Source organism: Pelecanus crispus, chromosome 16, assembly GCF_030463565.1.
Source record: "Pelecanus crispus isolate bPelCri1 chromosome 16, bPelCri1.pri, whole genome shotgun sequence".
Classification (NCBI taxonomy): Eukaryota; Metazoa; Chordata; class Aves; order Pelecaniformes; family Pelecanidae; genus Pelecanus; species Pelecanus crispus.
This window is the reverse complement of record NC_134658.1, coordinates 7,522,055-7,547,975: the sequence shown is the minus strand read 5'-3', so window position 1 is coordinate 7,547,975 and position 25,921 is coordinate 7,522,055. Positions and strand designations below refer to the sequence as shown.

The 25,921-nt window shown below is 67.0% G+C and overlaps 1 protein-coding gene across 1 annotated transcript; it reads left to right on the top strand.

The window, feature by feature from the left end:
- The first annotated feature begins 4,592 nt into the window (after nt 1-4,592).
- KCNQ4 (potassium voltage-gated channel subfamily Q member 4) lies at nt 4,593-23,186 on the top strand. The gene is given in 16 exon segments (XM_075722144.1): nt 4,593-4,763; nt 4,765-4,865; nt 14,983-15,073; nt 15,808-15,934; nt 16,042-16,217; nt 16,291-16,416; nt 16,500-16,637; nt 16,793-16,888; nt 17,139-17,227; nt 18,545-18,700; nt 19,852-19,896; nt 21,646-21,863; nt 21,983-22,085; nt 22,384-22,515; nt 22,706-22,841; nt 22,968-23,186. Coding segments are annotated over 16 exon segments (2,124 nt in total).
- The last annotated feature ends 2,735 nt before the right edge of the window (nt 23,187-25,921 follow it).

Sequence of the window (25,921 nt, the reverse complement as noted above, 5' to 3'; positions counted from 1 at the left end):
AACGTGCATTTCCTCAGGGAGCGGCGCTGGCTCTTCTCCGCTGCCGCCGCTGTGGGAATCTCCTCCATCTTTGCAGGGACCCAACGCTGCTGCAGGGATTTGGTTGTGAAACATCCTGAGGCTGCCGAGCCAGCACCAGAGAGCCCGGGGGCGCAAAGCTCTTTTGAAGTCCTCATCCGTTCTTCCTTCCTCGCCTTTGGAGCTGGGAAAAGAAGCCGGGTCCCTGACCCATCCCGTGCGGGCGGCGTTGGGGCAGAGCGGGGCGGAAGCATCCCTGTTGCTTCCGCGGGGCTGCTCTGGGACGTGCCCCAGCTCCTGGTGATGCTGGCGTCGCTCCAAGCTCGGGGTCAGGGCAGGCGAGCGTTGACGCTGCCCCGCAAGGCACCGGGACCTGAGCCGGGGCTTTGCCCTGGCTTTGGGGCAGCGCAGCCCCGTGGCCCCCGGCCCGGAGGGGTCCCCATCCCGCGCCCGGCGGCAGCAGGGAGGGAGCCCTGCGAAGCGAGGCCCCGGGCATCCCAGCCACTTGTTTGTCAGCGCCTGTGCAAGCAGCGAAGCCGGGAGCTGATTGCCCTGGGCCCCGGCCAAGCCTCCAGCAGAAGCAGGTGCTCTGCGGCTCTCCCTGCGCCGCCGCCGCCGCTGCTGCCGGCTGTCCCCGGTGCTCGCCCAGCTCCCGGGGCGATGCCAGCCCTGGGTGCCCCGAGGCCACCTGCCCCCAGCTCTGCCTGTCCCGGCCACCGAGCCCTAAATCAGGCTCCCTCGCGCAGAGGGGGCTGGTTGCATCTCCCCTCCGTGATGCCACCCTGGCTCTGCCCAGGACTCCCCGGCATCCCCCTGCCCAGGGAGCCAGGCTGGGACGTCGCTCCGGTCCCCGTGCCCGGGCGAGGAGTCCTAGCTCGCCCCGGTGCTGCCTGCCCCTCTCGCCAGCCCGCAGCCCTGCAGCTGCATACCAGGACTGCAAAACTTACTGGAAATCCTGTAGATGGAAATCCCGGCCTCCTGTCCGTGCCAGGAACTTAAAGCTGCAATCCCAAGAGGGCAGCAGGCTCCAAGCACGCAAGCCTCCCCACTCGCCATCACCTGGCTTCAGAAATCCTCTTTAAAGTTTCATCAGGGCCGGAGGATGCGGGCGGCTCTGTGGGACTCCCACGGCCCGGGGGCGAAGCCGGCAGAGCCCGGGATGGCGTCCTGAAACCTCTGCTACTTCTGATGGCCGCTCCATCCCAAAACCTCCCAGCCCCAGGAGGGATGGAGGTTCCCAGGGGCCGGGCAGGTGACAAGGCGCAGCTGGGACCTGCCCCTTCCCCGCACGGGTGCCCTGCAGCACCAGCGCAGCTCCGTGGCCCCGCTAACCCATCCCCGGGCGCCCAGCCCAGCCGGGAGCAGCCGGCGTCGCTGGCCCCAAATGGCTGCGCCTGCGACTTTGCAAAGTTTCATTCGCTACCAGGGGGCTGGTCGGGGTCTAACCTGCAAAAGCAGAGCGCGACAGTAATGGAAGGGGCGGCTGGTGGGTGGTGGTAGCACACCTTCTGCCCTAATTTATTAGCAGCTTGCTGATTCCAGCAAACAATTTAGAGAAAAAAATCAGTTCTTCATCACTTACAAACACAGCTCTGCTGAGGCTTCCCTGGCAAGCCTGGGACATCAGCCTGGATATTCCCCATCCAGCTGCGAAGCAGCAGCTGGAATAAAACGACTCCCCACCTCCCCCGACCCCTCTCAAGCGAGCGCCCGCCTTGGCCGAAGCCCTTTCCAGGTCACCTTAACTCTGCCCGCTCCGCAGCCCCGAGCCTTGAATCAATCGCCAGGTGAAACCGAAGCCTTGCAACCCAGGGGAATGCGCTGAACCGAAGGGCAGCCGGATGAAGGTCAGGGTGCTCCTGCCACAGCGGCTCGGCTGCGGGGGGCTCTGCCGGGGGGGGCAAGAGGTGCTGGGGGGACCCTGCACCCCCATCCCCTTGGGGAGCACATTCAGAGGGGGCTGCGGGGGTTAGGGCCGGAGGGGAGCGCGGAGGAGACACCACGGATTCACCGGGGAGAGTTTGCTTCGGATTTACAGGATTTCAGCCTCCACGGACACGGCTCTCATCCCCGTCTCGCTGCCGTGGGATTTGCGTGGCGGTGGGAGGGGGAGGCAGCCTCGGAGGGGGGGTTTGCAGGCTGGTTCCTGGGGGTGGGTTGTACCAGCACCATTTCCCCCGTGCCTGAGTAAATAAAATTGTCTATTTATTGTGCGTGCTTCCCGAGACCTACCAAATACCGCAGTGCTCACGAGGGCCCGCGCCGGTGCCAGGATCTCCAACCGCCACGTTAAATAATTCACTGACCAAAGCCTTTAACTTGCTCTCCTCTCCAGGAGCGCCGGCCCTGGGCACCCGTGCGGGCTGGGGGGACCCGGCTGCCGCAAAGGTGCGGAGATCGTGTGGTTACGGCCGGGACGGGGCACCCCTGACCCCGGCTTGCTTGGGAAAGAGGATTCCCAGCAGCGTGCCTCAGTTTCCCAGCCTGTTAGCGGGAGGTTGCGTGGAGCTGAGGGGAATAAGGTGGGAGAGCAAAAAGCTGCAGGTGTTGGCTGGGAAACACGCGTGGAGCCCAGGTCAAAGCTGGTTCTGCAGAGGATGGGGAGGTACGGGCGTGGGTGAGCTGTGCCTGCTGCAGGACCCTGCAGGGAACGGGATCCGGCAGGGTCTGAGGGGGGGAGGACGAGGACGTGCCCTTCCCAAGCACTGTGAAGTCTCTCTGTAGGGATTCGGTGTCCATCTAAATGTCCGTGCATCCAGCAATTCCTGGCCGTAGAGCAGAAGAGAGGAAGGGGGGATGCCCTGGCCTGGGGCGCTCGCTGCCAGGCGGCCTGGGGAGGTTTGATGCTGGCTGGCTTGGGAAGCTCGTGCCTGGGATGCTCCATGCCTGCTGGCTGGGGATGCTCCCTCCGGAGACACTCCGTGCTTGGTAGCCTGGGGAGCTTGCTGCCATGTGCTTTGGGATGCTCGCTCCCGGGGTGCTGCACACCCTGTGCTTTGGGATGCTCGCTCCCGGGGTGCTCCATGCTTGGCAGCCCGGGGATGCCCCACGCCCCATGGTTTGGGAAGCTGGTTTGCAGGATGCTCCATGCTCAGCAGTTTGGGATGCTCGCTTGTGGGATGCCCCACACCCTGCAGTTTGGGACACCTGCTCGTGGGATGCCCCACACCCCATGGTTTGGGATGCTGGCTTGCGGGATGCCCCACGCCCCATGTTTTGAGATGCTTGTTCGTGGGATGCCCCACGTCCCACGGTTTGGGACGCCTGCTCGCAGGATTCCCCATGCCCTGTGGTTCGGGATGCTCGCTTGTGGAATGCTGCATGCTCGTGGGATGCTCCATGGCCCACGTTTTGGGACGCTGGCTTGCGGGATGCCCCATGCCCTGCAGTTTGGGACACTTGCTCGTGGGATGCCCCACCCCCCGTGGTTTGGGACACTGGCTTGCAGGATGCTCCATGCCCTGCAGTTTGGGACACTTGCTCATGGGATGCTCCATGCCCCGCGTTTTGGGATGCTCGCTCGTGGGATGCCCCACACCCGGTGTTTTGGGATGCTCACTCGTGGGATGCCCCACGCCCCGTGTTTTGGGATGCTCACTCGTGGGATGCTCCATGCCCCATGTTTCGGGACGCTCACTTACGGGATCTCCCACGCCCCGTGTTTTGGGATGCTCACTCACGGGATGCCCCACGCCCTGTGTTTTGGGATGCTCCATCACGGGATGCCCCACGCCCCGTGTTTCGGGATGCTCACTCGTGGGATGCTCCATGCCCCGCGTTTCGGGATGCTCGCTCACGGGATGCCCCACGCCCCGTGTTTTGGGATGCTCACTCGTGGGATGCTCCATGCCCCATGTTTCGGGACACTCGCTTACGGGATCTCCCACGCCCCGTGTTTTGGGATGCTCACTCACGGGATGCCCCACGCCCTGTGTTTTGGGATGCTCCATCACGGGATGCCCCACGCCCCGTGTTTCGGGATGCTCACTCGTGGGATGCTCCATGCCCCGCGTTTCGGGATGCTCGCTCACGGGATGCCCCATGCCCCGTGTTTCGGGACGCTCACTCGCAGGATCCCCCACGCCCCTTGTTTTGGGATGCTCACTCGTGGGATGCCCCATGTTTCGGGACGCTCCATCGCGGGATGCCCCACGCCCCGTGTTTTGGGATGCTCACTCGCGGGATGCCCCACGCCCCGTGGCCCCGGCGCTCTCCGCCCGGTGCTGCGGGCAGCGGGAGGCCCCCAGCCCCCAGGGCCCTGCCGGGGAAGGGTCCCCCCAGCCGGGCCGGGGTCCCCCTCCGCCCCCCGGGGGCTGCCGCTGCGGGCGGCCCCGCGTCCCCCCGCCCCGTCCCGGCTGAGCCCCGGGGGCGGGGGCCAGGTACGGCGGGGCGGGCCGGCCCCGGCGGGGCGGCGGCGGGGGAGGGCCCGGCGGCGGGGGAGGGCAGCTAAAGGCAGGTGGCGGCGGGGAACGGGACCGGGCAGCCCGGCAGGGCGGAGCGGAGCGGAGCGGGGGTCCCCGCGGCGGCGGAGCCATGCGGCGGGCGGCGGGGCCCTGAGCGGGGGCGGCGGGGCCATGGCCGGGGCGGCGGGGAGCGGCGGGGGGCGGCGGGGAGCGGCGGCGCTGACGGGGGTGCGCACCGAGGGGGGAGCGGGGCCGCCCGGCGGGACCCCCCCGCCCCACGGGACCCCCCCGCCCCGCCGCCGGGCGCTGCTGGCGGGGCCGCGCCCCGGGGCCGCCCCCCGCCCCCGCCGGGCCCCGGCGCTGCTGCCGCCGCCGGCTGCAGAACTGCCTGTACAACGTGCTGGAGCGGCCCCGCGGGTGGGCCTTCGTCTACCACGTCTTCATGTGAGTACCGGGGGGACCGGGGCGGCTGCGGCACCCCGGGGAGCGGGGGGGGGGGGGTGCTGCGGGGGTCCCCGGGGCGGCGGGGGCCGGGCGCTGCCGGTGCCCGCGGGGCAGGGAGGGCGCTCGGGGTAGCCAGGAGCCGCGGGGCAGCCCCCGCTCCCGGCCGGGCCCCCGGGCTCCGCCGGGGAAGTTTTTCTCCGTGGGCGTTTGGTGGAGGAGGGGGGGGACGACCCGCCGGCGGTGCCCGCTCCTGCCGCCGCTCCCGGGGCCGGTGCGATGCGAGCGGCGGGGCCCGGGGGGGGCGAGCGGCGGGGCCCGGGGGGGGCGAGCGGCGGGGCCCGGGGGGGGCGAGCGGCGGGGCCCGGGGGGGGCGAGCGGCGGGGCCCGGGGGGGGCGAGCGGCGGGGGCCGGGGGGGCGAGCGGGGGCTGGGGCCGGCGGCGGATTCGTGGCAGCGGCTCCGGTGCGGGGAGGTGAGCGCGGCCCCGGGGAGGGGACCCGGACTGCGGGTGGCCCCGGTGCAGTGGTCCCCGTCCTGGGTCCCCGTCCTGGGTCCCCGTCCTGGGTCCCCGTCCTGGGTCCCCGTCCCGCTCCGCCGCCGTCCCCTTGCTGTGCCCGGCACACGGGGCCCCGGCTGGGGTCTGCGGCCCGTGGGGACCCTCAAAGGCAGGGGTCCCCCGAAGGGGTGACGGGGCAGGTCCCCTTGGGAACCTGTAGCAGCAGCCCCAGCCCAGCATGCCCGGAGCTGTGCCCGGCTGGGATGGCGGGAGGGGGGGCAATGGGTGTTCTTGTTCAAGCCGGCAGCAGCTGCTGCACCCCGAGAGCTGTGCCCGTTCCTGGGTCACGGCTGCCGTTGATCCCCAGCACTAAAACATCCCTCTCCGGAGACGGAGCCCAGGATGCTCCCAGGAGCACATCTGCTCCCTGCCCTGGCTCAGCACCTTTTCCCGGGCGGTGTGGTGCTGCTCCGGCTTCCCTCGCTCGACCTGGGCTTCTGCAAAGCTGAAGCTTTGTGCATCTGATGGCTTTTGCAAAGCAGAAGCTTCTCCGAGATGTGTGGGCTCAGCTCAGGGCCGAGTAACAAATTCAGCCCCTTGGGGCTGTTGCTCAGAGGGCTGTAACGGGGCTGCAGTGCTGGGGTGCCCGTGGTGCACCCGGAGGCTGCGGGGAGAGAGGGGGGCTCCGTGCTAGGGCTGCCCCGACCCAGGATCCCCGCTCTGCTCTGGCTGCACCGCCGGGATGCTGCCGGGACGCTGCCGGGACACCGCTGCTCCCTGCCCAGCTGTAGCCGTGGGGAAGGACGTGGTTTCCCCTCTGCCTCGTGTGTGCCAGGCGTGCGCAGCCCCACGGCTGGGCACAGACCCTCTCTGAGAGCATGAGCCAAAAATCTGCCTCTCCCTCCGCTTTCAGGAGCGGTAACGCGGTGCTGAGTCGTTAGCGGGGTGTGCGAGCTGGAGCTCGTTAAGAGGCAGGAAAGTGGGTCTTGCCTAAGCTAGCACATTGGGATGGCAGGATGAATTTGTCACTGGATAAGAGGGCACCTGAGCTCCCCGGGGAGCTGAGAGAGGAGCCCGAGGCCCGTTTGTAATGCCTGCCGCCACCTCCGCAGTGTGCTTCGGCAATAACACCTACGCTGCAAATACTGCCCTCGAAAGAGCTTTTCCTGCAAGGAATTAATGGTGGCAGCCAAAACCTCCTGCTAGAGGAGGGGGGTCAGACTTCTCTGCGTAGGTACGCGCTGGGCTCCGGAAGGGAGATGCCTCTGCTCATCTCACGGCTGCGACGTGTGTGCCCGAGCATCCTCCACCCGTTCTTCCTCCTGCCCCGCATGTGTTTTGCCCCAAAAACCACCGCGTCGGACTGGGCAGCTCCTCTTGCAGAGCCCGCCAAGCCCCGGCTCCCTCCTCTGCCGCTCCTGGGAGATGGGCTTTGCCCTGCACGGGCGAGACAGGCAGCAGTCGATCGCAGGAGCGAAACGTCTTAAGCGTTTAGCCGGATGGGGAGGGTTTGTGTCCATTTGCTCACTTAGTTTGACGGCTGAGGTACGCTGCAGGGCGGTCAGTCCTGCCGGGGAACCCCCCGAAGCCTGCGGGGAGATGCCTCGGTGGGTGTAAGGTGTGGAGGTCTGTTCCATGAAGCCTTTCCCATAAATGTTGCTCCTTTCTGGCTTCTTCAAAGTTTTTTTTTCTTCTCTCCCGCAGCAGATGGGAGCTGCTAAGCTGTTGCAGTGCTGGGTATTGAAGTTCTCGGGGATGATTTGTGTGCCTCAGTAGGTGAGGACTGTTCTTTAAAGAAGAGGAGGAAGGTGTTCCCCCCACTTTGGGGGAGACCAAGATGGAGCCCATGGCCCAAGGTCGCCCAAGGTCGGGGCAGCGCTGGTCACAGGACCTGTCCTCTGCGTCACGGCCGTGCGCCGCCTCCCCCCAAGCAGCCTGGCTCCGAGACAGGGCTGAAAACTGCTAAAATGGAAATACCCGCTGAGAAGCGAAGCTCTTCCCTCCCCTGAGCAGTTTAGTGTCTGGGAGCACGGAGCAGGGCTGAGCTGATACCTTATTGGAGAAGTTCAGTCTCTTTCTGTCGGCAAATTGATCCCAAATAGCTTCCCGTCCCCAGCGCCCGCTCTGGGCTGGTGCTGCTCCGTCTTGCAGGATGGTTTGGTGGCTGCACCGTCTCTGCAGCCCCCGCACCGTGCCGGGCACCTGCCTGCAGCCCTGCCCGATGGGCTGCGGGGGCTCGGAGCTGGCGCTGGGCTCTGCCGGGGCTTCGCAGCCCCTCGGAGCCCCTGTGCTGGGTGTTTCTGGGGGCTCCTGCGCTCCAGCGTTTGCGGGAAGGGGATGGTGTGGAAGTGGGTGCCGGTGCAGGTGTAAAGCCGGGGCTGAGGTGCGCGGTGTTGGCCAACCGACCCCATCCCCTCTAACCCTGGGCAGGGCTGTGGAGGCATGCGCGTGGGCTTGGCCAGCTCACTGGGCTTGCGAAGCCCTCGCCCTCTTGAAATGATGGGAATTTCTAGCCCTGGAGCTTACAGAGTAAATCTGGGAGTGTGACCAGAGCATTAACCTAACGGCTTTACAGCCAGAAGGCAAATAAAAACTTCCTTTTCCAATTTCTACCTCTTAAGCAAGTGGGGAAGGCTGCTCTCACGCCCAGCTCATGCCTTTAGTTGCGTGGGGCTGCTGGGTGACGGCCGCGCTCCCGGCGAGAGCTGCTGCGGGCTTCTGCCCTTGGCACGGGCACCACTGCCAGCCCAGCCCGGCACGGGGGCTGCCCACCAAGGGGTCTCCCGCAGCCTGGAGCTGCACCGGGGAGGTTTCCAGTTCAAGCTGTTCCCATCTGCCAGCCCCTGCATGTGGCCAGCGGCTCTCAGTGCTGCTGCCTCAATGGAAACCGGGGTCTGAGAGTTCGTATCAATGGTTACGAAACTGCTGGGTGCACCAGAACCTCAGCTCAGCACTTTTCCATTTCCTAGAGGAACGCTTTAATAAAGAACAGTTTGACTTGGAGCAAATTAGGGAAGGCTGAGCCGGCAGCACCAGTAACAACCCGCAAGCCCCTACCCAAAACACCGTCCCCCACACCGGGCCAGCCGGCTGCCTCCCCTGCCCGCTGCTCTTGCCAGCATCTCACCCACATAGTGCGGAGCCGATGGGCTTTTATTTGCTTGTGGAAGTGTCCCCTGCGCCTGGGGCAAGGAGGAGATGGGAGTGCAGAGCTCAGAGGGTGCCCATCCCTTGGGCGCGTAGGGCGGCTGTCCCATGGCACCCCCACCCTTGCCCTCGCCGTGCATTTGGTGCCGTTGGGTCCCCGTGGACGTTGCAGGGGGCAGAGGGGTGGCAGCTCCCGGCAGAGCCCCGGGGCAATCCTGGCGCTGGGTGAGCCGTGCCAGGCGCGGGCTCTCCTCGCCTCGGGGCTGGCCGGGCGCCTCGGGGCTGTGGGAAATCCCCACTGGCTCGGGGCAGGGGGCTGCTGGGGGTGTGCTGGGCGCAGGGCAGCAGCTGGCGGGTCCCCCCCATGCACTGGCCAGCTCCTGGCCAGGGAGCAGGCTGCTGACAGCTTCCGCGAGCTCTGATCCTGTTACCGAAGAGGGCTGTGGTCTGCCACCCCCCCTTGCATCCTGGCCCCACTGCAGGGGGGGCCGCTCTGCCGTGCTCCCCTGTCTCGCTGCAGCCCTCCGTCACCACTCGGCAAGCGGGAAAGCGCTCTCCCCGCCATGCCGGGGATTGCCGCCGTGGTCGGTGCCTGCGGCAGCTCCAGCCCGGGCTCTTGCCAACCCACCCGGGGCTGCTTGATGGGTTGGAGCCCCGCAGGGTTTGCAGGCAAATTGCTTCATCCCATACTCGGTGCTGGCTCTCCGCTGCTTGCTTGGTAAAAACCTCTTGTACTAAGTTCTGGAGTTTTAACTTGCTGTCACCGCCTCTTCCGCAGGGGCTGGTGTGGTGGTTTCCTATCTGGCTGCTGCGCTTGCATGGCCAAAATAAAAGGGGGAAGCTGCGCCCCGCCGCTGCCAGAGCCGTGCCCTTCGAGCTCTGCTCCCGGGGCCGGCCCCGCTCACCTTCCCTGGGCTTGAAACGGGAGCCGCGTTTGCGGGAAATGCCAGCGGGAAGAGAAGCCGGCACAGCAGTTTCCCCAGCCTGATGCGGTGTCACCGGGGCATAAAATTAAGCAACTTCGGCGCAACATGAAACTGTGCATTGATTTTTTTTTTCCTTTTTCTTTTTTTTTTTTTTTTCTGCTTTCCCCTCTTGCCGCTCCCATCGGACCCCCCAGCCCGGAGCAGGAGGTGCCGGTTTGGCACCTTGAGGCTGGCCGGCCCCGACGGCAAGGGCGGAGGGAAGCCCCGCTGCCGGGGGGTGCAGAGGTGATGCTCGGCTGCCCGGGAGGGGCTCTGGTTGTTTATCCCTCACAGCAGCCACCCTGGGGCGAGCGTGGGGCTGAGCCAGCGCCCGGATCTGCCCCCTCTGCCTGTGGGCGCTGCTGCCCCCCGTGCAATGCATTTGGGGACCCAGCCTGCCTCGCTGTCTCAGGGCCGCTCGTGTCCCTGTGCCCCAAAGGTCCCGTCCCCGGGGGAGCCTCCAGGTGCTGGAGGGCGGGGGCTGCCCGGTCCCTCTCCTGGGGTGCACGGCCCGTCGGGCACGGGAGGTGCATCTGGAAACACGCTGGTTTTCTTTTCCGCCCCTCAAGCCGGCTCCTTGCCAGATGATTCAAGAGCAGAAGTATCTTGGCTGCTCCATGTGAGTGTCTTGGCACCGTCCGCAGGAGCCTTGTGACCGCGCTCCCCATGGGCGCTGCGGGGCCGGGGGGCAGTGGGTGACACGGGGGGTGCAGACGCGTGCGGCGCAAGGGTGGCGGATGATGCCGTCTGCGGGCTTTGGCTCCTGCTTGCCGAAGCACAAAGGTGTTGGGGGCCATCGGCTCCCGTGCGGTGCGGGGCGTCATCTGGAGCTGTTGCCGTGGGTGCTGCCGGGTCCCTGCCGTGGGTGCCACCAGGCTGCAGGAGGAGGCATGCAGCCTGCAGATGGGCTCCTCGTCCCAGCCCTGCTTGCAGCCTGTGTCAGGGTGCTGGAAACACCCTGTCCTGCCTCACCCCCCTGGTACGCCCAGGTCTGGGGGCCAGGAGGGCTCTCGGAGCAGCACCCTTCCTCTCCCGGCACTGGTAACGGGGTTGGGGCCGGGCTCTGAGTGTGCACTGGGGTTTGCGGTGCTGCGGTCAGGAGCCCTGCACGGTGCTGCTGCCGCGGCGGGGCTGGCCGGGCGCCCGGTCGCCTCGGGCTCTGGCCTGACCGGGTGACCGTGGGGAACGCTCGGTGCTTTTCTGCTTCTCTTCTCTGCGGTGCGGGCAGGAGCACGGCACGGGACGGACCCTGCCATGGTTACGGGAGCAAACAGGCCCGCTACAGCCCCGGTTATTTATATCCCCTGGAGCAGACAGGCCGCCTGCTCCACCTCTCCTAAAGGGCTGCTGGGGCGAGGGACGGGGGATTTATAAGACACGCTGTTTATACAGCTACAGACGGTGCTCGGGGAGCTGAACCTCGCGGGCTGGGGAGGCTGGAGAGCGAAGCACCGTCCCCATCCTTGTCCCCATCACCGTCCCCATCCTTGTCCCCATCCGCACTGGAGCTGGACTTGGGCGGTTTTGGCCCAAGCAGCCGTTTCCCACGGTGGCACAGCCCAGCCGGGCACCCAGCGCTGCTGCCCAGCACCGTGGGGACCGGGCAGTGCCGCGATGGGGCCGGCTTTGGCCAGGGAAGGGAGCCGTGCCGTTCGGCAGAGGCTGTTTGCTCGCTCGTCCCCTGGCTGAGCTGTTTATCCTATGGCACGTGGTATTTTCCTTCTGCTGAGTTATTGCCGGGCTGTCAGCACAAGCCTCCCTGATGCTGCCTGCGCCTCTGGCTCGGGGCTTCCTCGCAGAGGGAGAGCAAAGTGGGGTCCGGGCCAGCCCTGCCAGCAAACGGGGGTACCCCAGCATCACCCCCTTCCAAGCGTGGACACCGGCTGCTCGCTGGGGCTGGGGGATGCAGCCTGGCCGTGCCATCCCGCTGCACAGGCTCCGAGCACCGCGGTCCCGTTGGCACCGGGGTGCCGCAGCACAGCTTTGCCCAGGCTATACCGGTGTGCAGCCCGTTTGCCGGCGGGTGTTCGGGCAGGCACTGGGTGCCGGCTGGTGCCCCCTTGCCCGACGCTGCTCCTCGCTGGCCAGGGCCGACCTGGCCCCGCTTCCCCTGAGCTCAGCAGCTTTCCCGGCTCACCTGTTCCTCCGCCGGCACCGCGCTGCCGGTGCGGGCAGGAGCATATGGCAAAGTCTGCTCTAATGAAGATTAATGTGAGGAGATTCACCTTCTCCAACCCGGACCCCCGCCGGCTTTTAATTATTATTTTGGGGAGGAGTGCTCCTGCGGACAGGCTTTGCTCCTGCAGGGGTGAGAGCAGCCGGAGGGGTCCCGTCCCTGTGCCCAGGCTGCCGGCGGCGTGTCCCCCCCTGTGCGGGGACGCGTGCCGGCAGGGAGGCGTGCGGGTGGCCATAGGAGCCCCTCCGGGAGGGGGCTGCGGCTGGTGGGGGCTGGCAATGGAAGGTTTATTTGGGAAGAGCTGATGCACCGGCTCAGCAACAACAGCATCTGCTCGCTCCGTCCCCCGGGACCCCGGCGAAGGGGAGTGGGGAGGCAACGCGGCTCCCGCCAGCTCCCGCCCCGCCATCTCTGCCCCATTCCCGCTTTCTCTGGCAGCGCTCCTTGGGTTTTTTTTTTGGCCCTGCTTGGTGGGTGGGAAGAGGAGTGATCTCGGGACGGGGAGCGCGCCGGCGGGGAGCCTGGCAGCGCCGGCACGGTGTGGCGTTTGATGGAGATTTCGGCCGAGGCCTCAGTGCAGGGCAGAGCTGCTGAGAGCCGTGCTTCTGCCCCGGAGGGCTGCCCGCTGCGGGGGACAGCCGGTTCCTGGCTCCCCGAGCTGCCTTCAGGCATCTGACCCTCTCCCTAAGCCGCTTAGGCACAGCCGGGACGGGGCGTTTGCCCCGGCTTTACAAGTTAATTCCTAGCAGGTGATGTGTTCGCAAGAAAGTTTCTTTCCCAGCTGGCCCTGTGGGGCCTCGCATGCCCGTATCCTTCACCAAATCCTGGGGGATGCTCGCAGGGGGGGCGGGAGGCATCCGCACCCCAGGGGTGCAGGTTTCCATCACCGCTCCTGCGGCACGGCTTTACCGCCCGGCCCCGTTGCTCGCGGTGCTGCTGCGGGGACGGGTGAGGAGCGGGGCTCGGGCTCAGCACGAAGGCACCGTGGCTCGCCGCTGCCCGAGGCAGGGCCGCCCGCAGCGCGTCCCCGTGGGAGCGATGTGTGCCCAGGCACTGGAGACCCCCCCTCCCCGCTCCCCGGCCAGGGCGAGAGGCACAAATCTTCCCAGGCTGGGAGATTTCTGCCTTCTCTTCTGCTTTGTGCTTCGCTGCCCATGTAATTGCCTGCTAAATCCTGATTGTATAATCTTTATTGCTGATGATGCACAAAGCGGAAAGGCTCTGCCCTGGGCTGCTCAGCCAGGTCTGGTTTTGCTCCTCGGACCCAGCGCGGTGGCCGGGAGGCCGGCAACCCGCTCGGTGCTCCCTGCCCGCGGCGCCGCTGCCCTCTGCGCCAGCGCGGGCAGGACGGGGGTATCGCTGTGCCCGGCCGTGCCGTCGGCTGCCGGAGGAGTTAACAGCAGAGCTGCTGTGCCGGAGGAAAGGGGCGCGATTAATAATTCAGAGGGAGAAGGGAGCGGCTCCAGCCTTCTGCCTTGCAGATAGGGAGCGCCTGGGAGGGGAGCATCGTCCCCCTCTGCAGCGAGGGCAGGGCGATGTCGGGGCTGCGGCACCCCGGCCCCTTCGTTCCTGTCGCTGGCACATGCGTGTCGCTCCGGCTCTCCCTTCTCCGTACTCTGGATGCAGCCCTTCTCCCGTTCCCCGGGGTTTCTCTGCCGTCGGTCCCATCTCGTTTCCCCTCGTGGCGGTTTCGGGGAAGGGGACCTGCCTGTCGCCTTTAGGCTGGGTTTTGAGCTGGGTGCTACTGTGTGCCCTCGGCAGCCCCCTCGTGCCGTGACCAGGTTTTCAGAGCCCCCAGCCCGGCACAAGCTGTGGGTTCGGTGGGTGGGTGCGTGTGTCCCCGGGCCGTGCTCAGCCTTGGGGGGGCCCTCGGCTCCCCCCGCGCCCAGTGCTCAGTGTCTGCACTGGGTCCCCTTGGCCCGGGTGGTCCCGCAGAGGGCACAGAGCATCGTCCCCTCTCCCCTGCCTCTCCCGGTGCCTCCCCGCCGGTGCTGGGGCAGGCATGCAGGTCGGGTCTGGTTTCACCCCTCGGCCGCCCCGGGCAGCCGGTTCGGCTCTAAAGCTCCGTGTCAGCAACAAGAGGAGACGGGAATGTGCTCCCGAGCGGGTGTCAGGCAGCATCTCCGCGAGCCAAGCCCCCTGCGCGCTCTGGAGCACCATTGATGGGTCCCACGGGCGTTGCTCACCGTGGGGAGGGGGTGCTGGGGGGGCAAGGTGGGTGCCCACCAGCTCGGGGACAGGGTGCCAGGGCCACCTCGCACCGCTGGCTGCAGCCGGGCCGTCCCGGTGCCTCCCCGCAGTGCTGTGGGGCCGCGTGCCCCGCGGGTGCCCGGAGCCCGCCGTGCCGTTACGGAGCTGGCTCCGGCGGAGCGGTGGCCCTTTGCACACCATCACGTGGGCCGGTGGCACAAGCCCTCCGCTTTCCTTTTTTAGAATCGCTGGATCAGGAGAAAAAAATGTATTTTTGGAGTTTCTTTTGCTTCAGCTTCAGAGTCTATTTTTTTTTTTTCCTCCTCCTTATTTTAAATGGGCCAAAGCCCCTTGTGTCTTAACCCAGCTCTCGGGGACAAGTAGCCCCAGAGCAGCTCCCTGTTAACTCTTCCCCTGGGTCGGCTGTTCCCAGGTGGCCCCCATGTCCCTGGCAGGTCCCCATGGTGGCGGTGATGCTGGAGACAGTCAGGAGAAGCTCTGGTCCCCTTTCTGCAGCAGCAGCACCCTGCCACGGTGCAGGACCCCCCCGTTTCCCTCCCTGCCTTTAATGAACGGGTGTTTTGCCCGGGCAGAGGCTGCAGGGCTGCGACGGATCCTGGCACCGAGCCCCATGGCCGCTGGAGCCTGGTCCTCATCCTCGGAGCCTGTGGGGCAGCCCGGGGATGTGCTGTGCCCCCAGCCCAGGCTGGCACACGGGTGCCATGCAGGGATGGGGACTGGTGGGACCAATGTCCCCTCTGGGCACAGGGCTTGGGGGACACCATGGCACCCCGAGCCCTGCCCGAGGCTGGGCAGAGAGCCTGTCCCGGTGCGCCGGAGGGGTGCACGGGGAACGGAGGGGTCCTGCTGCGGGCTTGGTGGGCCAGGGAGCTGCTGCCTGCGCCGGGCGTCCCAGTGCCACGGGCAGCCTCGGGGCGGGCAGGCTTTAGGCACAGCCCTGCCTCTGCACCCACTGCTGCTCCTGGGCTCCCAAATTGCTCCATGCCACCATCTAGGGGCAAGCCGTGTCCCCGTGGCTCAGCCACGGCCGTGGAGGTCTCCACTGCAGGGGTCAGGCTGCGAGCGGGGGCCAGCACTGCAGGCTGGGGTCCCCCCGGCCCGCGCCAACACGCTCTCGTTCCAGATTCCTCCTCGTCTTCAGCTGCCTGGTGCTGTCGGTCTTCTCCACCATCCAGGAGCACCAGAAATTGGCCAACCAGTGCCTCTTCATCCTGGTAAGTGGGGAGCGGGGCTGTCGCTCGGACTCCCCCTCCCCGTATTACATCCCGAAAGACTTTGACAAGATCACGGACAAAACCCCCCCGACCCCTTCCCCGGTCCAGATTTAACTGTTGATCATTGGTGTTAACGATGGCAGCCTCTCCGACATCGGGGAGAAGCTGCAGGGTGGCCTTGCTGCTGCGGGTGTCCCTGCGGCTCGGGGTGGCCCATCAGCGCAGCTGGACCTCCGCGGTGCGGAGAGGCATAAACCGCGGGAAAAGGCAGGGCAGGAGGGGCTAAAAAAGGCAACTTTCCCCCAAACTGTCAGAAACGGCTGACGCCGGAGTTCTTCCGAGTGATGGAGACTAAATTGGGAAGGTCCTTGTGACTTTCCCGCAAGTAAGCAGAACGGGGGCTTGTTTGTGCGAGAGGTAAGAGGACAATGCTGACGGCGGAGGAAAAGGACCCAGCTCGGTGTGAGCTTGGCACAGGTAGGAGAGCCGGGCTGCTCAGACAGGCTCGACGGCCGCGGCTCCCGTCTCGCTACTCTGACTCCCCTGGGATGGCTCCAGCCCGGGCTGCGTCGGGGGGTGGCCGTGGGGGGACACCACGCTCCCCCCTGCGCCGTTGTCAGCACCGGCATTTCATTTTGCCCCCTCCAAAGCCGCCCACCCAGCTGAGCCCCCCCACGCCGTCCTGTCCCTGCCCTCCCCACCTCACCCTCCTGCCCCCCTCTGCCCCCCGGCAGGAGTTCGTCATGATCGTGGTGTTCGGCATGGAGTACATCGTCCGTGTCTGGGCGGCCGGCTGCTGCTGCCGCTACCGGGGCTGGAGGGGACGCTTCCGCTTTGCCAGGAAACCCTTCTGCGTTATAGGTACTGGGGGGCTTTGGGGGGAGCACAGGGATTTGGGGACTCGCAGCGTCACCCATGCCACGGGTGTTCGAGAAAAGCCCGCGCCCCTGACCCTCGCTGTCCCCTAGATTTCATCGTCTTCATCGCCTCGGTGGCCGTCATTGCCGCCGGCACCCAGGGCAACATCTTCGCCACCTCGGCGCTGCGCAGCATGCGCTTCCTGCAGATCCTGCGCATGGTGCGCATGGACCGTCGCGGCGGCACCTGGAAGCTGCTGGGCTCCGTCGTCTACGCCCACAGCAAGGTGAGGATGCGGGGTCCCGGCACGGCCCCCCTCATCCCCCCCCGAACCCCTCTCACCCCCCCTGCCCCGGCAGGAGCTCATCACCGCCTGGTACATCGGCTTCCTGGTGCTCATCTTCGCCTCCTTCCTCGTCTACCTGGCTGAGAAGGATGCCAATGCCCAGTTCACCACCTACGCCGACTCCCTATGGTGGGGCACGGTAAGCTCGGCCGCCGCGGCCCCCCAGCCCCGGGAGGGGATGAGGAGGGTGGGACAGGGCCGCGGGGGGGGAGCTCCCTCCAGGCCTCCCCCTGCTCTGCCCCCGGGCAGGTCACCCTCACCACCATCGGCTACGGGGACAAGACGCCGCAGACGTGGCTGGGGCGGATGCTGGCGGCCGGCTTTGCCCTGCTCGGCATCTCCTTCTTCGCGCTGCCCGCCGTGAGTAGGGCCGGGGAGAGGGTCCCTGCGCCTCCTGCCCCGCAGAAATCGGGGAGAAAGGGGCCAAATCCGCTCCTGCGGATGGTCCCTGTCTCTGCTGGCTGGCGGTGGCCGTGTGGCCGGCACCCGCGGACCCCATCCCATCCCGTCCCCAGGGGATCCTGGGCTCCGGCTTCGCCCTCAAAGTGCAGGAGCAGCATCGGCAGAAGCACTTTGAGAAGAGGCGGACTCCGGCGGCAAACCTGATCCAGGTAACGCAGGGCTGGCCCGTCCTGCCCCGTCCCTTCCCGGGGATGCTCCACTGTCCCCCCGTCTGCTCTGCCTGTCCCTGCCTGCTGCAGGCAGGACCCAAACGCCTGACCCCAAATCCAGCTGCTGGCTCCTTTGGGCCGGGCTCTGCCCGTGGTGGCCAAGGGGGATGGAGGGGGCTGGCGCGGGGGTCTCGCCTCCCGACCCCGCAGGGGCTGATCCCGATGCCCACGGGCTCTTGCTCCCGTGCAGGCTGCCTGGCGCCTGTACTCGACGGACGTCAGCCGGGCGTACCTGACGGCCACGTGGTGTTACTACGACAGCCTCCTGCCCTCCTTCAGGTAGGCAGGGTGCGGGCGAGGGCTGCGGGGATCCCGGGGGGTCCCTGCGGGGCCCCGGGCTGATGAGCGACCTGGGCAGCCCCTGCCATAAGGAGCCACGTGGAGCCGCGGAGGGCTCAGGGGGGCCGAGCAGCACGGACGCCTTGCTCAGCCCCGGGACGCCAGAGCCCCAGCACAGCATCTGTCGAAATGCCTGACACCCTCCTCCATCCTTAGCATCCCCGCCAGCCCCCAGCACCCATCCCGCCCTGTCCCCGCTCGCCCCATCCGTAGCCTTCCTCCGGCACCGCCGCGGGGAAGAGGATGGTGCCGCCAACCGCGGGGACCTTGTGGCCGGGGCGACGGAGCTGCAGCCGGCCGGGAGCTGGCTCCGAGCATGGCATCGGAGCGGATGGACCGGGGGGTCCAGTGGGGAGCCCCGTGCCCTGTCCTTGCAGCGCTCTCCCCTCCTGTGGCCTCTGGGATGTTGCCAGCACGGGTGGATCGAGGACTCTCCGAAGCTTTTCCAGATGCCCTGTGTGTTCCCATCGCACCGAGCGCACCGGGGTCTGCCGTGTGGTCCCCGGGCCGGCAGCGTGGCCTGCCGCAGCCCTGCCCTCCTGTCTGCCCCTGTCCATGTGTCCTGCCCCTGCTCCAGACATGTTTCTTTGCAATGACAAATGCACTGTCCGTTTCACTCTTTATTTTTTTTCAAAGACAGGGCTCTTAACAGCCGCGGCAGTGAATCCCTCTGGTCCCCGAGGAGATCTGGCTTCCCGTGCATCACTGCCGAGTGCAGTGCCGAGGTCTCCCGGCGTGGGCACGGTGGGAGACTCCGCCAGCCCCTCCTGCTGTGCCGGGAGCCCTTTCTCCTGCAGCAGGGAGCTGAGATAGGGCCAGGCTCCATCACTGCCGGGTCTGAGCTTCCCCCCTGCTCCAGCAGTGCCTGGACCCCCAGATCAGACGGTGGCAGGTCCCCATGTCCCCACCCCACTGCAAGGGTGGTCGTCCTGCCTGAACCATCCCTCTCAGCACAGGTCCAGCCCCTCTGCCGGTGGCCAGTCCCTGTGGGACCCTTTCCCAGTGCCCCCTCCCCAGCACTGTCACCCCGGGTGCTGGCAGCACCCACTGCCAGCTCAACCCGCTGCCGGCAGCGCCAGTCAGGGCTGTTAAGAAACTGTCTTTTGAAAGAAAGTGCTGGTTTTTGCTTCTTGTTTTGCTCTCATTTTGCTTTGGTTTGCACAGAAGAGGACCCAGCTCTGCTCAGCCTTGGTTTGCGCATCTCATTTGCTTTGGAAAATTTAATTTCTCCATGTTTTTATTTAACCCCAACCCCAGAGAGCTGGTCCTAATGTTTGAGCATTTGCACCGAGTCCGCAACGGAGGATTTAGGAATTCAGAGGTGAAAAAATTGCCCGACGGAGCCCCACCGCCTTATCACTCCTTCACCCCTGGCCAGAAAAGCATCAGCCCTGCCGCTTGTTCAGGGGAAAGGTAGGAGGGTGCAGCCCCACGGCCCCTGTTCTCCCTCCTCTCTGCCCTCTCTCCTCTGCTCGTCTGTGTCTGCCCATGGTGCCCCCGTGGTGCCCGTCACCGCCAGCCCGGACCCCAGGGGAGCAGCCCCTGGCCCCGCTCCCCACCCAGCGCCGTGCCGGGGCACCCGTCCCGCTCTGCCGCTGGCTGCCAGCACCGGTCCCGGCTTGCAGCTCTGGAGGGGGCACGTTTGGTCCCTGTGGACAGACTCTGGGCTGTTGTACCACCATGAAGCCTCTTGCAACGTTCAGCTCTGCCTCGCTGGTCTTTTTGATGTGGGTACGGCACCGGGACCTTGTGTGGGGGAGCCAAGCGTGGCTGAAAATGACCCCGGGAAGGCAGCGCTGCAAGCCTGGCAGGGTTGGAGCTGCGCAGCCCTGCCGCAGAGCTGGGCAAGGAGCAAAACTCAGTTCCTGCGGTGCGAGCTGGGCTTCCTGTGCCTGCGGCAGCGGGGAGCAGCAATGCTGAGCCTCCCTGGTGCTGCCAAGAAGAGATGAGAGGGTTCAGCCACTCCGTGTGGGGCTGCCATACTGCTGGTGGCGGCTGCTTGTGCACCCTGTCCCCGGTCCCCTCCGGCATCCCGGAGACCCCAGCGCAGCCACCACGGCTGCTGGCTTGCCACCCAGGACGTCGGCACGGCGCGGGGCCCTGGGCCAGCGTCAGGGTTCGGTGGGGAGAGGCAGCGCTGCTCCTTTGCATCGCGCCTCAGTTTCCCTTGTGATGCCGGAGGCGGGGCTGCGGGAGGTCTGGCACGGCGTGGGGACCCGTGTGCCAAGCCATGGGGCTGCGGCTGTCCCGCTGCGGGCATGGGGCCACGGGGGACCTGCTCCCCCCACCGAGGTGAGTATGGGCTTGGGGGGCTGCTCCGTGGGGCAGCACCCGCCTGTGCTCACCGGGTGTCTCGGTGAACAGCTGGGAGCTGGCAGGGGAGGGACTGCAACCCCCTGGCCATCCCACCCTGGGGGGCCCGAGCCTCCCCCCATATCCTCCGCGAGCATCACCTCTTCATAACATCTCATCTTCTCTCTCTCCTCCCCTCTCCTGTTCACCCTCCTCCTCTCCATCCCCCTAACCTCCCTCCAAACCCTCTGTGCCCCCCACTCACCCCCAAGCTGGAAGGAGGAGGACGTGCAGCCCCACAAGTGCTTACGCCTCAGGTAATGTTTGCCCCTGGCCGCCGCTCGCCGCCCATCCCGTCCCGTCCTCCCGCAGCGAGCGGGCAGGGGCCGGGGGTCCGCAGAGCCCCGGCGGTGTTTGCAGGGTCGCCACCGTTCAGCTGCTCGGCACCACGTGCTGTCACCAAATCGCTTTTTTTGCAGAGCTCCGCCGCTGAGAAACGACTTTCCTCTGCGGGGCAGGCGTTAGTGTTTATGCAGGACCTACGCAAACAACTTTGCTCTTGCTTCTTGCCTCCACAGTGGGGGGGGGTACCGTGGTTGGGTCCGGTGCAGCGGGAGATGCTCATGGGTGACAGGCAGGGACCTGCGCCCACATGCCGGGGTGCGAGCATGCCCGGGGGGTCGGGGACGCGGTGGCCCCAGTTGCTCCGCTCCGTCCTGGCCACGGGCTAACTCTGGTTTTCTCCTGTGTCTCTGCCCTGACCCTCCAGCCCAATCTTTAGGGGTAAGAGGAGGCTCTTGCGGACATGGGGCATGTGGAGACGGAGGTACTGCGTCCCGGCTGCCTGCCCGTCCCGGCCGCCTGCCCGTCCCGGCTGCCTGTGCTGGGCGGCCACGCAGGGCCGGGAGCGCCGGGGGTGCATGGTGCTCGGTGCTGGGCTGGCTGCGGGCTGGAGGGGGCCGGGGGGGGGAGGCGGAGGGGGCAGAGGCCAAAGGCTCATCCTTCTGCAGGGCAGGGGGGTCTGTGCATGGCCTGGGCTGGCCCTGCTGCCCCCCGCCAGCTCCCACGGTGGGCTCTGCCTCAGTTTCCCCTTCTGTGCAGCACGCGTGAGCCCGGTGCCTTGGCCGTGCTGGCTTTGCCAAGTCCAGCAAGGGCAAACTGAGGCGCTCGGATGAACCCCATCCCACGTCTGTCCTGCAGCTCGGTTCCCCGGGGCACAGCCTGACAGCACCGCATGCCGCCAGCTGCAGGCGCTTGTGGCAGCCCTGCCTGCCCGGGACCCCCGGCAACCTGCATGGGGAGGGGCTGGGAGCCCCGTGCCCTGCCTGTACCCCTGCCGTGCCCTGTGGCTCCTGGCCCAGGAAAGCCAGGAGGCTCCCCAAACAGCGGGGTTTTGTGGAGCCCGTTGTGCAGCTTTGCTCTGCCTCCTCCGCAGCTTCGGCTTCCTCTGCTCGTGGGGCTGAGCATCTGCTTGGCTTCCTCGCATGTCCCAAGGTGTGCTTGTGGTCCCACACCGCACAAAAGGCAGCACCAGGTGGTTTTGTATAGATCCTACATAAACGATGCCTGTGGTTCCACCCCCCTCCCCACCAACGCAGCAGAGCAGTCTGAATGAGGTGGTGCAGCCTGGAGGAGGAGGAGGAGGATGATGAAGGGGCCTGGCCGGGTGCCTCAGGACGCCCCGTGCCAGCAGGGATGGGGCAGGAGCAGGGCTGCTCCTTGCAGGGCCGGTTGTTCTGCCGGCAGCTCTGCTGCGTGTCCTCCCTGCCACCGTACCTGCCTCTCCCTCTCTGTCTCCTCCTTCCTCTGCTCTCAGGGGAAAAAAAAAGGTGTTAAAAGGAGTAACCCCAGAGATGCTCCTGCACGGGCATGCGGTACCGCCTGCTCCTGGCCTGGCTCGCATGCGAGCTCGTGCCCGTCACGGGCCAGGGGCTTGGCACAGCCACCCCCATCCTCACCCCCACTGCCGTGGGCACCGTGCGTGCCCGCAGCGGGGATCCGCTCCCCTCCCCGTCCCCCCAGCGCCCGCTCGCCTCTGACGCTGCCCACCCTGCTCTCCTGCGCAGCAACAAGATGGGCATCAAGGACCGCATCCGGCTGAGCAACTCGCAGCGGCCGGGCAGCCGGGGCAGGCAGCACCTGGGGCCCCCCCTGCACCGCTCCCCCAGCACCGAGGACATCCCCGAGGCCTCCAGCCCCACCAAGGTGCAGAAGAGCTGGAGCTTCAACGACCGGACCCGCTTCCGCGCATCCCTGAGGCTCAAGCCGCGGACCCCGGTGGAGGGTAAGCCCCGGTGGGGTCTGGGTCCGGCTGTGGGGTCATGCTGGGGGGCTGCAGGTGTTTTGGGGGGCACAGGGGTGCAGCCCTTGGTCTCTGCCACCCACCCACTCTTGCACCCACAGCCGACTGCCCGCCGGAGGACAGCAGCGAGGAGAAGAGCTCCCACTGCGACCTGACCTTCGAGGACATCATGCCAGCGGTGAAGAGCCTCATCCGGGCTGTCAGGTGAGACCATCCCCTCCTGCGTCCCCCAGCGTACCTGCTCCTGTCCCCAGCTCCTCCGCAGCTCTCAGCTTTTGGGGGCGAGCAGACGTGACCAGAGAGCCCCGGTCCCTGGTCCAGCCCATGGTGGTGGCCGAGCCGGGCAGGGAGCAGGGATGGCTCCTGGCTCAGCCCGCCATGGGAACAGCGATCAGGACCTCAGTGCTTTGCATGCACCCCCCTCCCTGCACCCCTTGTGCGGAGGCCCCGGGCACCCCCGGTCCTCCCCAGCACCCTGCAGCCAGCCCCAGTGTCCCCACAGGATCCTGAAGTTCCTGGTGGCCAAGAGGAAGTTCAAGGAGACCTTGCGTCCCTACGACGTCAAGGACGTCATCGAGCAGTACTCGGCCGGTCACCTGGACATGCTGGGCAGGATCAAGAGCCTGCAGATGCGGTGAGCTGCCCCAAAGGTGTGGCTCTGGGCTCCCCTGGGTCTCCCACCACTAGCCGTGCCCGCTGGGAGGGGTGCTGGCCCATCGCCATGGGTGGGACATGCTCCCAGCACCCAGTCCCCATCCCTCGTGGTCTCACGTGCCCTCTGCTCCGCTGGGAGTGACGGGCTCTGTGCCTTCCCTCCCTGCCAGCGTGGACCAGATCATGGGCAGGGGGGCCCTCGCTGCGGACAAGAAGACGCGGGAGAAGGGGGAGAAGCCGACGCTGGAGACGGAGCTGGTGGACGAGCTCAGCATGATGGGTCGCGTGGTCAAAGTGGAGAGGCAGGTCAGGAGGGGACGGCCACCGGGGAGCGTGTCACCGCCCCTTCGGTGCCTGCAGGATGGGGGAGCTGGGACCCCTGGGTCCCATCCCCACGGGGAGGGACCCCCTCAGCCCTGCCCGCCCTTGCAGGTGCAGTCCATCGAGCACAAGCTGGACCTGCTGCTCGGCCTCTACTCCCAGTGCCTCCGCAAGGGCTCTGTGAACTCCTTCAGCCTGGCCGCCGTGCAGGTGCCACCCGGCGAGCCCGACATCACCTCCGACTACCACAGCCCCGTGGACCATGAGGACATCTCGGTCTCTGCCCAGACCCTGAACATCTCCAGGTCGGCCAGTGCCAACATGGACTGAGCAGGGAGGCAGCGGGACAGATCCTGGCAGCATGCAGCCGGTGGGATGCGGTGCGAGGAGCAGCGTGGCATTGCCTGGCCCCGTCGAGCCGCGTCCCTCGCCCTGTTACTTGAACCAAGCCTTCCTTTGTGGGGGCACGGCGGCAGCGGGGTGCCCGCTCTGGGGATGGGGTGGGAGCCCGTGGCACTGCAGCATGGCCAGACCACACTCCTGGGATGCTCCTGCCCTTCCTGGAGGGTGAGATTCCCCAGCTCCGGGAGCCTTGAGTGCTCCCCAGCCATGGCGGGGATGCTCCAGGCTGGCATCGTGCCCCCAGCGTTTGGCTCGTACCCCCGGGGTTTGGCTCGTACCCCCAGCCCCAGCCCTCAGGACGTGTCCAGCTCCCCCAGGGTCCTGCCTGGTCCCCTGGAGCCGAGCCAGGGCCACCGCCAGCTATGCAAGGCTCCATCTCCCTTCCGCTGCCGGCACCGAGCAGGGGCGCTGGGGCACGACCCTGTGTGGTTTTACCTGCGTCGCTGCAGGTCAGGGCAGCAGTGGGGACCCCCCCAGGGCGGGGGAGCAGGGGTCTGTCCCCCCTCACCTTCCTCTGCCCGAGTTGTTTCCCTGCTCGCAGGGCTGCAGCGCTGCAGCCACAGCTGCACCTCTAGAAGCACAGCAGAGCCTTCTGCCTGCCCGTGCATGCGCCCGGGGCAATATATATATAGGAGATATATATATATATTTATGCAATAATGTCTTAATATGCAACACCCCCGGGAAGAGCAACCCGTGGGGACATAGGCAATAAGCAATCCCCCCTACCAGCACCCAGGGCTGGATCCTGCTGCCCGTGGGGGCCCGCCTGCGTGCCCCTGGGGCTTGGGGCTGGGTGACAAACCTCCGTCCGAGGGTGGCCCGGGGGCTGGAAGGGGCTGCGGCGGAGGGGGGGGGATGCAGGCACAGGCAATGGGGACGGTGGTCCCCAAGGAGCAACCCTCCTTCTTGTGTCCCAGCCGCTGCTCTTGCTTAGAGGACTCCTTCCCCGCCAGGTCCCGCGGTGCTCAGTTTGTCCCTCCCTGTGTCCCCGTCCCCTCCGTGGCCTGGGGACCACAGACGTGTCGCTCGCGGCAGAGCCATGGCAGCTCCCGCGCTGCCCCACTCCCCTTCGCTGACTCCAGCCCTGGGGCCGGTTTCCCATCCCGCAGCGCTGGGCTGAGCCAGCGTGGAAACAACTGTGGTAGTGCCAAAGTTTGCCAAGCTGGGGGTCCCGGGGGTCTCGGTGCCCTGCGGAGCTCGGCAGCGGCACCTGCATGGCCGTGGTGCTGGGATCTGACCCGGGCTGGCAAGGACCCACTGAGCCCCTCGCTGCCGGCACGGCCCCTCTCTGGGCTTCAGACCGTGGGATTTGCACCCCCCCTTCCCAAGCCCCCCTGTGCCTCTGCTCCCGGCAGTGGGGACCCCCAACCCTGCTCGTTTTTCTTGCCTTGTTAGTGCATGTGGCCAGCGCGGGCCCTGCCAGAGCCGCTCGCAGCCTCCCCCCAGCTCCCGCACCGCCCCGGCCCCCTCCCCTCGTCCTGGGGGTGCCCGTTTTGGGGGGCAGCGGAGCCGCAGGGGCGCGAGGGGACGGCCGGGTGCCGCGGGTGGGCAGGCGGTGGGGTGGTGCGTGGGTGCCGTGGGTGCCTGGCCGTGGGGCGAGGGTGCATGCGAGAGCTTTTCCCGCAGCCGCACGCAGGAACTAACTCGTAGGACCCTCCCCGAGGCTGGCTGGTCCCCGGCAGACCTCCCCAGCCAGCGGTAGTTACCTCACTTGATTAATTTATTAACTTATTTGTTTCATTAAAATTTGGAGTAGAGGCTGCCTGCCTGCCTGCTGTCTCTCTCCCGGCTTTCCCGAGAGGTGGCACTCCAGCCCTGCCGCCAAGCGCCGCGGCCGGAGGACCCAGGCGTCTGGCCAGGGGACCCAGGCATCTGGCCACCTCCCTGTCCCCCCCCGGGCTCCCCTCGAGCCATAGTTGCCCCCCACCATGGGAGCAGGGTCCCAGCTCTGGCTCGATCGCCCTCCCTGGCTCCATGGTGCCGTGTGCCTGGGGGCTGCAGGCCTGATGCCGCTGCAGAGGGGCCCATGCCCTGCATTTGGAGCCCCGGGCTGGCGGGGAAGGTCGCAGTCTTGGGAAGCGCCGTGTCCCGTCCACCTCTTCAGAAGTGTCACGGCGTGTCCCAAAGCGGGGATGACGTCCCCATGGCGCCGGGGCTATCCCAGGGAAGGCAGGGGCGTGAGCCCCCTTCCTCAGGAGACTGCAGCCCCTCGAGGGATGGCAAAGCCTTCACCCCAGCCCCGTGCGCCAGCACCCCACAGGGGTGATGTGTCCCCCAGGCTGTGAATGTCAGGGGGTTGGGGTGGCCCCTTTCCACGCCGCCCTGCCCCAGCACGGGCTGGGGAGGAAGCCGGGTCTCGCCGCAGGTCATTCCCTGCCTTTCCTGGCTGCCTCTCGCCAACAAACCCGTTCCTGGCTGATCCCGCAGCGCTGGGCTGTGCCGAGCACCGCGGGGGCCAGCAGCTCCCTGCCCCAGCTGTACCGGCCCCGCTGCCCCCAGAGCTGCCCCAGCCCGCTGGGACGGGGTTCTCGGGGTGACTCTGGTCCCCCGGCCCCGCCGAGCGCCTGGCGCAGGGGGCACGATCCCTGGGGAGCCTCGGCCACCCCCGGCACCGTGCACGTCCGGCTCACGTGCAGCCCGGCTCACGTGCAGCCCTGGGG